At 30.4% G+C, this 11758-nt stretch overlaps 5 protein-coding genes across 5 annotated transcripts; 2 read left to right on the top strand and 3 right to left on the bottom strand.

Moving 5' to 3' along the window:
* Window positions 1-345: 345 nt before the first annotated feature.
* FG386_001344 (uncharacterized protein) lies at window positions 346-2316 on the top strand (the record flags this gene model as incomplete). Its single annotated transcript, XM_067340737.1, has 1 exon — window positions 346-2316. One exon carries the CDS (start codon window positions 346-348, stop codon window positions 2314-2316), a length of 1971 nt encoding a protein of 656 aa, XP_067198786.1.
* A 562-nt stretch (window positions 2317-2878) lies between these two features.
* Window positions 2879-3268, bottom strand: FG386_001343 (uncharacterized protein; the record flags this gene model as incomplete). Its single annotated transcript, XM_067340736.1, has 1 exon — window positions 2879-3268. One exon carries the CDS (start codon window positions 3266-3268, stop codon window positions 2879-2881), a length of 390 nt encoding a protein of 129 aa, XP_067198785.1.
* Window positions 3269-4451: 1183 nt separating this feature from the next.
* FG386_001341 (uncharacterized protein) lies at window positions 4452-6683 on the top strand (the record flags this gene model as incomplete). Its single annotated transcript, XM_067340734.1, has 1 exon — window positions 4452-6683. One exon carries the CDS (start codon window positions 4452-4454, stop codon window positions 6681-6683), a length of 2232 nt encoding a protein of 743 aa, XP_067198783.1.
* A 2251-nt stretch (window positions 6684-8934) lies between these two features.
* FG386_001340 (uncharacterized protein) lies at window positions 8935-9640 on the bottom strand (the record flags this gene model as incomplete). Its single annotated transcript, XM_067340733.1, has 2 exons — window positions 8935-9354; window positions 9617-9640. 2 exons carry the CDS (start codon window positions 9638-9640, stop codon window positions 8935-8937), a joined length of 444 nt encoding a protein of 147 aa, XP_067198782.1.
* Window positions 9641-10748: 1108 nt separating this feature from the next.
* FG386_001339 (uncharacterized protein) lies at window positions 10749-11684 on the bottom strand (the record flags this gene model as incomplete). Its single annotated transcript, XM_067340732.1, has 1 exon — window positions 10749-11684. The coding sequence occupies one exon, from the start codon at window positions 11682-11684 to the stop codon at window positions 10749-10751; it is 936 nt and encodes a 311-aa protein (XP_067198781.1).
* Window positions 11685-11758: the final 74 nt, after the last annotated feature.

Here is an 11758-nt window from a genome sequence, read left to right as displayed (position 1 = left end):
AAGCATTTTTAGGTGTAAATTGTAAACAAGTACATATATAGTAAAGTTTTAATTTGTATGAATAACCAAAATAACGCAAATTTTGATTAGATCAATATAAAATAAGGGTTTAAAGATAAGTGTACTTAAATTGATTTTATAAGAGTAAGGCTTTTAGGAAACTTGTTCATTGAAATCAGGTAGATAAAGGAAAGAGCATAAAACAAAACAAAAGTTAATTTAAATAACGTGTTTCACTTAAAAAAAAGAAAAACGGCTTTGAAAAGTAAAGGTGATATTTAATTATATTAATACGTTTAAAAAGGAATCGTGGTTTGAGATAATATATTGCTTATACAAAAAGAAATGCCAAGCGGTAGTAATACGAATTTTCATCCTCAATCTGGGCATCCGGGAGTAACATGGTGCAGTGAGAGAAGAACATGGAGAATTTGTTACGCTCCTGAACCGGGTAAGCGTGTAACAAAGAGTTTTAATCCACGTCATTATGGAGGATTGGAGCAGGCACTGCAGGCTGCCATTGAATACTTAAGAGAACAGAAAGCAAAGTTAAGTTTATTTAGGCCAAATGGAAATTCAAACAAGAGTGAGAATTCTTCCAATGTGAATATTAAAAAAATGAATGAGAAATTGAATGACTTAAACAATAAAAATAATAATAATAATGTTGGTAGTGCTTCACAAGATTTGGAAATAAATAACGGAAAGTGTATAAATAATAATAATAATAATAATAATAATAATAATAATAATAATAATATTAACAATGGCAATAACAAGCTTAACGTTAATGCTAATAACAATAACACTCACAATCATATTCATAATCACAACAATGGTACGAATTGGAACAATATGCAATACAATGGATTTGATTATGGTTCTAGTTTAGGAAATACGGAATATAATAATGGCATAAATAGTGAACTCTTACCTGGTTTTGAAAATGGAAAAATAACAAACAACCAAAACTTATTTGGTATTGAGAATACAAACAACGAACAATGGAATGTAACTGCTGCAGCAGTAATAGCACATGCAATAACATCTTCAAAAGCAAATGGATTTAATCAGAAAAGAAAAGCGAATTGTGAGTATTCAACATCAATGAGACAACCATCTAATAAAACAATGAAGTCGTCAAATATTTATGATGATAGTAACAGTTACTATGGTCAAAGTGGCACTGCATTAATTCAATCTAATAATATTGAATTAAATAGTGGATATTGTTGTGATTGCTACAATAATAGGGGGATGATTAATAATTATAAAAATAATGAGGACCCAAACAGTGTGATTGATAATAGTTCGAATATGTTGGGACAAAGTTCATTTCAATATCAATGTTCGCAATCTACAAAATCAACAATATCATCTTCAAATAATAATAACGTTAACACCGTAAACAACAATATAAATCAATTTATTTACGATTATAATGATCAAAATATTAATGAGGTAATGAACATACGGACACCAAAGTATGTTAGTTACCAACGTCATACAGGAAATCAAAACATAGAAGATGATTTATTGCATCCATCAATTGCATCTTCTTCACCACTAGGTAGAGTTTTTCAGTCAACTCCATACTCTAATATGGATAATTATGAAAATATATTAACACCAAATATGAGAACAAATAGTTCACACAATCATGCTATAGGTATGGCTGGTAATCATGTGGATAATAATAATAATAATAATAACAGTAATAATAGTAACAGTAACAATAATATTAACCATAATAGCAATAATGATAATAACAGATATTATGGAGGAACAGGTATCTATGAAAATGATGTAGGAATCATAACAAATAACAAAGTTAGTAACAGCAATAAAAACAGCTATATTAACGGAAATTGCAGTTTAAATTGTACAGAAAATAATAATTCAAATCATGGAAATTGTTCGTGTAATAATTGCATTCATAACACCAGTTTGCCACCTCAAAGTGAATTTAACGATTATCAATCTCCATTTTCAACCTGGTTTGAAGGGTTAGGCTCGTGCTATTCTGAAATAGAGGACACATTTTTAAATAAAAGTAGTCAGTTATTGCCTGTGGGTTCACTTGGACCATATTCATTTCAACCATACAAAGAACAAAACAATGGTTCTGATATAAATGGCAAATCAATAGTTGAAAGTATATTGTTACCATTGTCTACAACAAGTTGTAGTACATCAGCAGAACCACAATTATCGAATGAATTAATTTTAGATTCATGTCAAAACATTAATTTATTTCAGCAAAACAAAAGTTCATGTATAAGTGATAATAACAACAGTCAAATTAATATTAACTAGTATTTTTAGACTAAATAAAGTTGATTTTACAAGTAATTATCATGGTAATTTTATTATTATATTTGATTTCTTCCCTTTTTGTCTCAGTAAATCCTTACGATGTATGAAAAAAACATAAGAATTGATACATTTGGAAAAACATAGTATCTATATAAATTTTTGAATTGTCATAGGATTACATTGATACTCCCAAGTAATTTTAAACTTCATGGAGAAAGAGAGAAATGAAGAGTGTAAGAAAGAAAAAAAAATGCTGAATAAATATCAGATTCAATAAGGAAACATATTAACATTGGGGTCTAATATTTTAATAAATTAAATTCCAAACTACTGTAAAAGATACAGTTTTTCTAAATATTAAAATAAAGTTACAATTAAACGGGTGATAACATTATCACAATAACTATAATTTATAAACTAATGTAATAATTTACATTTATCAATGAATAAATGGGTAATATAATTCAAAAATTGTTAGACAAAATTTTTAATTAGGAGTATTATTTAAACAATAAGTAAATTAGGTGTTGTATTTGACTCTAAATTATGTCATCTCTATTTTTTAACCAATATTTAGTCTAAATAAATCATTGAAAATAATAAAACCACCGCTTCCTGAGGGGATGAGATTGAACACTTGAGAAAACTTCAAGGGTTGACCGTCATCTATTCTGACATCGCCGGTCACGAATACAATAGAACCGTTATTTGGAGAAGGTTGGCAATCTACACGGGTGATTTCAAATTGAACTCTTTGAAAATTTAGGGAATTAAACTTGTTTACAATATTAGCTTGTCCCTGAAACTGCGTGTCCTCCCATGTAAGCATAGATTGAGGGCCATATAAATTTCCAAGTCCAGGTCTGTTTGTCTGAAAGGTTTGATAATAAAGTTGAACGAATTGCTTACCAATTTGGTCAAATTGAGGGTTTAATGAAATGTTCTGTTCCATTTTCTGTTTTCAAACCTATACTGGTATTTGTTCTGAAAAAAAAAAAAAGGCAATTAAAACAGCTGTAATTGTTTTCACTATTCGTATCCTATTTTATAACGCCTTCAATGTGAATATTGAAATTGTATTTTAAAATAGAGTCTTGCTAAAATTTTATCTAAACTGTTTATTCGAGATCAGTCAGATATAATATTTTACAAATGATTAAAATTAAGGTTAATCAGATATTTCCGCCACTATGAATTACTTATTGTTATATTTAGCGGAAAAAGAAGTAAAATGCGAAAAATATTAAAAGAGAACACGATCTTAACATTAAATAAAAGAAAGGTAAATTACACCCATAAACCCGTCTTCCTCACTTCCCGATTTCTTCTCCGGAATACTTGCTTGCATTTTACCCTAAAAGCAGCTTTATTGAGAAAAAGAATTGAAAATTGGGACAAATAGAAAAAGTAATACACTTCCCCTCGGAAATAAGCGCACCCAGATGTTGAAAGTATCGACCTATAATCTACTTTAAACAAACCTAAACATTGCTCTCTTTGAATCTTAAATTAGTTTGTTCTCACTTTGCTTCTGTTTATGCCAAGGTCTCGTTGAGGGGAAACCCGTCATGTGGGGTGGGTGTTGCTTATATTCTTTTATGTTTAAGCGGGAGCTATGTTATTTTGTCTCACATGGATACGGGGTACTGTAATAAATAAAAATAGACTAATATAATTGAAAAGGAAATGTTAACTGAATAATTATTAATACAAGTATGTAAATGTATGTTGATTATAATTAGAAAAAACAAAATTGCAAAATAGAGGGAAATAAACATTGAGGTTGGAAAAGGAATTTGTTGTAGATCAATAAAATAAAATAGTTAGATATAAGCTGTAGTTGGAATCGATATTTATTCAAATATAGATACATGTTTTTATGAATATATTTTTTCTTTTTTTAATAGAAATCCAAGAAGAAAGGTAAATTAGCTCTGGATAAATAGTCGGTTACTTTAAGAAATGGCTGTGCGTTTTAAGGTCGAGTAGGTAAACAACTAAGGGTGGATTACTTTGAGAGGAAAGGAAGACAAAGGGATTTTTTGGTATCAAATTCAAGATTTGGGAAACTTAAAAATTATATGTATATATATGAGGTATTTAAATTAATATAATAGTTAAATTTGTATTCAAAAATGTCTCAGTCATTAACAACACGTCAGTCAAAACCAAAGACATTAGATCCTCAAAAGAGGATTCAAGTCGTTTACTCCTTAAATCAGTTTGAGAAGGCACTGGAGCATAACAATGGCAGATTAGAAACAGATGAAGTAAAAAATCTTGTTACTAGTGAGAAGCAAAAAATACAAGATGTTATAAATCAACTCAGACAGAAGGACAAGCCTTCCACTGGGAGCAACACAAGTAACTCTCAAAAGAATGCAACTAACAACAACACGAACCCCGGAACAAACAGTGGTAATTCGAACTCTGTAGGATCGTCTGTCAGTAATGCAATAGCAGCTTCAACAATATTGGTTCCTCCTGTAGAGGTTTGTCCTTTAAACATAAAAAAGACTACGAAATTTAGAAGGCCAGATCACTATATTAGATTTCCAGTTCATAAGGAATTTGTATCAGGTATAAGACTGGAAGATAGTAGCATAGTGCACTATAATATGGTAAAGGCAGACGAAGAATTCTTAGATGAACTAAGAACTAAATTCAAGGGAGGATCTGGTGTTTCGGAAATAGATTTTATTAAAATGATTGATTTAATGGAGAAAAGTACGGCAAGAGGGCCTGAGATTAGTTTTGACGAAGCTATACAACTCACTCGTGACAAGAACATAAATATAAGAAACCAATTGGCATTGATTATTTACAAGTACTGGAAAATGAGACGCCAAAAACTGGGTAAACCATTACTTCGTAATTTTTGGCCAATTACATCTCCGCATGATTCGTCACCATATGCGTGTTTTAGACCGAGAGTAAGAGAGAAAATGACATTAAGAAGGCCTAGAAGGAACAATAAGGAAATGTTTGATAAGTTAGAGAAGCTACTAGACGATTTCAGAAAGGTTGAAAAAACCTTTAGGAAGTTAAGACAAAGGGATGAAAAAAAATTGTTACTTGCTGAGTTAGATATGTGTATATTTGACCAAAAAAGACATGAGGTATTTGATCCGTATTACAAATCTCCACTGTGGGACAGACTGAGAAATTACAAATTACAAAAAAGGCAACAAAAAAAGGAAATGAAAAACATTACATTTAACAACTTTGGTTTTACCAATGGTCATAACAACGTCGTTCATAGCATTGGCAATTATAACACAAGCAACTTCATTAATGGATCTGGATCATCAAGTTTGGCTCAAATAGGTGGTTCTTTGAATATAATTAATGATATTTCTATCAACAATTTGAATATGAATGACTTGAGTTCACTATTGAAACAAATTTCGATTGATATATGCAATTTGGATTTACTCTTAAACTATTCTTGGGACAACGAGATATCACTTTTATCATATTATTATTTTGGCACTCTTATGTTGTCCTCTGTTTTTAATCAAGTAAAATTTAGTTTCAATAATAAAAACCAAGTACTAGCTAATAACAATGAAAATATTGTTTCCACATCTGCTTGTACTAGTATTAACAATGGTGAAAACCAAAATTGCCAACATATTAGTGACAATGAGAGCTCTTTTAGTGTTGATAACAACCCAAATTTAGAAGACACGTTGCAAGAACAAAATTTAGGTACAAGCAACAACTCTTATCCATATATTTCTCCAGCATATCAAAGAATGGCACTCCCCAACTACATTTTGTCTATTTACAAGAATGGTGTTAATCTTTCGAGATTGAAGTCGTTGCAAAACTTTAGGGCCCCTTACATTCCTCATAGGCTAGTAAGAAGGAGAGGTAGAGGTGGGAGAATATGGTTTGATCGCCACTCACTTAATAGAGATAATTACGAACCGTTATTTACCGATCCATATCAACTTGATTATGCCAGTAACTGTGGTAACAACAATCAGTTTATGTTGGATCTTTACTTTAAGAAATCAATTTCAATGTGTGAGATTGTGGATAGACTTTGTACAGAAAATAATTTTGACATTTACGGCAATGATTCCCAAGGATCTGGTGGTGGTATCCCGTCATCGAGCAATGATAATACTCAAAAGACCTCGAAGTCCTTATCATCTTCTAATTCTGCAGAAAATACCATTTCACAAGGAATGCATTCTGGTAGTAGCTGTACAAGTAAAAACAATGAGACCGTTACTACTTCGTCTGCATCTCGTTCTAGAGGGAGGAGTAATCAAGTTAACAGTGGTGATGCCAACCCCTCCAGGTTAAACTCTAATAAAAGTAACCAACACTACTTTGATTTTGAAATGTCAACATAATATTCACTTTATTATTTATTCATATAATTGAAATTTTTTAATGTTTACACTTTTTGTATCAGCCTTCTCACGGTTATCCGACTGTATTTAATTAGCTCTAATTTAAAGACCATATGTTCATTTAGTTTTCTTTCTTACTGCAAAACTCTTAAATCGTTGCATTAAGACGCCGATTTATTGTTCCAATTTGCAATTCTCCCTGTTTTATTGTTTCCATACATAACGTGAATCTGGAAAATTACTTAAACAAAGCTTTAACGCCTTGCAAGTTCGAGGAATTTACGTGTTGCTTTTGAAACGAAACCGCAGTAAAGTGTACACACATTGTTAGCTTGTGTCCCGACCATGTTATATTTGCAAAAATAATACACGTGTCACTGCATGCATGAAATCCACATTAAAGTGATTTATCTACCGGTATTGGTCTTTATTTGTCAGTATTTAAACGAAATCTACACCTCATTTTAGCTATTTACTTTAACAAACCAATCTACTTATTGTGTTTTGTTTAGCAACTATTATTTGAGCGTACAGTTATTCAACAAAAGTAACTAAAGATACACTAATTATAAGATTTGCAAATTTTTTATTCTTAAATGCGAATGGCAATCTTAACGGTAAATTATTTGTAACTAACGGGTATTTAAGAAAAGACAGATAAATTTCAATACAAGACAAAACTTTATTTCCTTAATCTTATTAATAATAAAGAGGAATTCCAGTGTTTACTCGCTATTATGGGGTCGCGATAAACGTAAGACGAAACAGAAAATCTATTCTGGAAAAAAAAAGAATTAGAAGGTCATATTTTTTACTTTGCAAAATATCTACCGTGAACCAATTCAAATAAACTAATATATCCTCCTTTTTATCTTTTCTAGTTCATACTCACTAATATAACCATCTTCTAACTTCAAAGAGTCAAAAATAAACGATGGTATACATCCATAAGTGATTTTTGCAATTCAAGCAGCTGACCAACGTTCTTCCATGTACGTGACGCTGAAAATGAAAAGCGAATTTCTAGGTAAATTTGCCTTTATTTATCTTTTAACCTTGGTTCAAGTGATAGTAATAATCTCAACTCACAGCTCAAGGGTAAATTAGTGGGGATCGCTAATTAGTCTCTTTTAGCGACGGCAATCTGTTTTCATCTAATAGAAGAAGAAAAAAACAATATTCTGAATTTACCGCTTCGAACTAAAATAGGTTGTTTGAGTCATTTTGGCATCATAATCCCAAAAAGAGAATCTCAAAGATATCTTTTCGCCCTTGTTTCGTAAATATTCACTTACTATCAAAACAAGATAATTTGCACTTATCAAGTTTCAGGAGTGGAAGGCAATGTAATTTAGGAGTAAGAAAATTGGGAGTTTAGAACTATTTTTCATATTTTTCAACTCTAAACAATATTGTACTACTTCCCTCATTTGTCAAAACTGTTAATACTGAAGAGTAAAACGATCTATAAAACTCCCTCCTTGTGTACTTATCAACTCAAATAAAAATATAGAAACTCGTTCTACCATAAAATTATAGTATTGTTTTCACTCTTGACTTTAAAAAAAAAATTAGTGAAATTCCAAATACTAAAGGAATTTTTATATCATGATTGTTAATATTATTTATAAGAAACTAATATAATTTACAAGATATATTGTATAAGCATTATACGTGATTTGCATTTTATTTTTAATGTACCTAAGTGTATATTTCCACGTTAAATACATTAAAATGCATGTTTAAATAATCACATCAAGTCTTACTCCTTTTGTTTATTCGAGTTGCAACTATCAACTTATCAAATTAAAAGCGAGATATTCATTGAAATCTCATCATTTATTTAAAAATCGTAGTTTGATAGTTATTCACAACTATTATGCCCTCCAATGCTATAATTTCAATCTTACAATAGTAAGTAGTAATAAAGTATTATATTAATAATACTTTCAGAAGCTGGATCCAACTTATTTTCTAATAAGGGTACATATCAATAATGAATATTTTCAATTTTAAAATCGTAATAATTCGGCTATTCAATGATTAACATATATATACATATACCATATAAATAATCAACTATTAGATAGTATTCCGAATCATTTATACGCCAAACACCTTAATAGACACCTCAAGCAAACCCCTCTAAAGATATATTACGAAAAGGTCATTACCTTCTCTGTAATATAATATCATTTAGTACTACTATTCACCACTCATTTATAATTCGTGTACTCAATTTACCATTACTTCATTGTGCATACCTTTGTGTCCATTCCCTAGCAGTTTGTTCATACTTTGATCTATCAGTCTTATACAAATGAGCAATTTCAGGTACCAATGGATCATCTGGGTTAGCATCAGTTAATAAAGAGGAAATGGAAAGTAAAACTTTTGATATAGTCAATGCAGGACTCCATTGTTCCTTAAGTATATCCAAGCAAATGGCTCCATTAGAATTTATATTGCAGTGATAAATTTTAGTTGTAAAATTAACTTTTGGTGGTTTAAATGGATAGTCACTTGGGAAATGTATATTCAAAAAAAATACACCACCTGCATACGAACTATCATCCGGGCCCATTATAGTAGCTTGCCAGTGGAACATATCATCTCCAATTGGACCAGCTGAGCAGTTTGTTGGTGGATCTCTGTTTAAGTCACTTAATTCCTATAAATTTAAAATAAGTTAGTTATACATCAAGAACGGAATATCCATTGGGAGTGATAAGTCAAAAGTACAGAATCCACGGTGTCACTACAAATAAGTCTATATATATTTGTAAAGAGTTCGTGAAAATGGAAACTGTAGTATTTAAGTTTGATGCATTCAATAGAAACTATAAATAAAATGCTTACCACCCAAATCTCATCTATATGTATCATTAAATACATTGAGATGAGATTCACACCAAATCAAGAAGCAAACTTACCTTGTGAATACGTTTCAACGCCATCTTATATATCTAATTCTAATTAATATTTTCCAAAAAAAATACTATTCTAGTTCACACTAAAAGAAAGAATGCGTATTTCCATATATATATTTCAAGTGCCTCTTGTTAAACGTGTACGTTTATACAACCAAAAGTAAGGTATCAGATTCAAAAACTTTGTTGAGAACCAACAATATAAATATAAATATATATATATATATATAAATAGTCAAAAGTATTATACAATATCTATTTTCAGAGTATATATATATATATATATATATATATATATATCTTACTTTGAAAAAGAGCTTCCTTGTGTATACTACTCACGCGTTTAATATATTTAATTTCTAAAATATCCAACTTCCTTAGATATTCTCTTGTAATTTCGTATATCTCCTTCCTTCCTCCCTGAGTTATGTATGATTAAAAAAATTTGTTATCCCCCTTTCTCAAATTTTATTTATTTTTTTTTACACTAATTTAGGCTTTTTCTTATTTTTCCGTATACACTAAAATATCACTACAAATCTACACTTAAGCGCCTCCGAGGCGCCAACGTCGTTTTGTGAACGGGCGGTAAAATCGATGATGTGGGTAAAAGTGGAAATTTTATTTTTCTGGTGGGGGAGGTGAGGGGAAAAAAGGAGGAAAGGGAAAAATAGAATATTTCAAGATTTAAAAGGGAGGGGTATTTTGTGTACAAATGAGTTAAGTTTTGATTTGTACTTGATGACAATAAGATTCATTTTTCATAAGATTTAATGAGTCTCAACTTTGTTTAGTTCAATAATTGTTTGTTCATTGATTGACTGAGCTGTGGTTGTGTGTGAGAGAAACTTCTTATGGAATATCAACCTTTTACTTCATAAATTTCGCACAGGGAATGTTGAGGCACTACTACCCCATTCCCAAGTAGACTTATTTCATTTTTTCTTTTTATTTATTTGAATATTTCCCTTATAATGTGTAAACTTCTCAATTACGTTGATAGGGTGAATTTTTTGCGTTAGAATTCATTTTTGAGGTTCTGAGACTGTTGTTTGAACAACAAACAAGCTATTTATTTAGTTGGATTTATAGTGGTCTGTTTACCTAATAATATGAAACTTGGTTGATTTAAGTACTAGATTGCAGGAGAGTAACAGTAGTTACTAAGCTCCAGTAATTGTTTGAGTTCCGAGTGAAGAACTTTATATTCTTTAATTGAGTCCTCGAATGAATTATATTGCTTAAAATTACATTGTTTTTCTGCTGTCTTTTTTTTAGTTAGTATTCTTGAACAATTGTGTTTTTTCCTCAAATAGCTATTCTTTTGAAACTCTATGACCATCCAGTATTCATTTTCCGCTATAACTTCGTAATCCTTTTGAAGGTAACTCTGATTTTCCTTTCCTATAACTACTCTCGGTTTATTTCTAGAAATAAAATATTCTCTTCTTTCTGTGTTTGCAGAAGAAATGGGTTTGTTGTTATCTTTTTTCAACTCCTCTTCAGTGTTGCTATTATCGCCTTGCTCATTATCATTAAATGTTTTGTCCCTTTGTTTTACTATTTCATTACTGCAATCGTCATTCTCACAGCTGTCTATACACAACTTACTACTTAATTCCTTCTCCAGAGCTGATATCTCGTCTATGTCAATTTTTATCTGAGGCTGTTTTATATTTATTATTTGTATCCTATCCTTGTATTTTATCAACATATCATTAAGCAATTCATCAACTACATCTTCATTTATGTATGGATTTGGTGTAAAGACGACTACATTGTCTTTGTTTTTTGATGAGCATTCAAGCAATGATTTACTGGAGTTATTTTTTTCATCTTGTGTGTTATTTATTCTCCTTGAACTTCTTACAGGTGTTGTGTAAATGTTTACTTTGTCATAATTGATCTCGGTATCGTTCTCGCATAAATTAAACTCTCTATAGCCAACTTTTTTTCTGTTTTTCTCCAATTTCTTGTATGACTTTAATCTGTAAAACGAACCCAGTAACGTATTTTCATCACTTGCACTACTTTCTTTTCTTTTTTGTGGTGTATCACAGTTCTCTGACATTGGTATTTAAATTGTTTCCTTGTAAAATACTGCACGTAACATATATTTACATATATAAGGTCACGCTTTAGTTT

Source organism: Cryptosporidium ryanae, assembly GCF_009792415.1.
Source record: "Cryptosporidium ryanae isolate 45019 chromosome Unknown contig_23, whole genome shotgun sequence".
In the NCBI taxonomy this organism is placed as follows: Eukaryota; Apicomplexa; class Conoidasida; order Eucoccidiorida; family Cryptosporidiidae; genus Cryptosporidium; species Cryptosporidium ryanae.
This window is presented reverse-complemented; position numbering and strand designations above follow the sequence as displayed.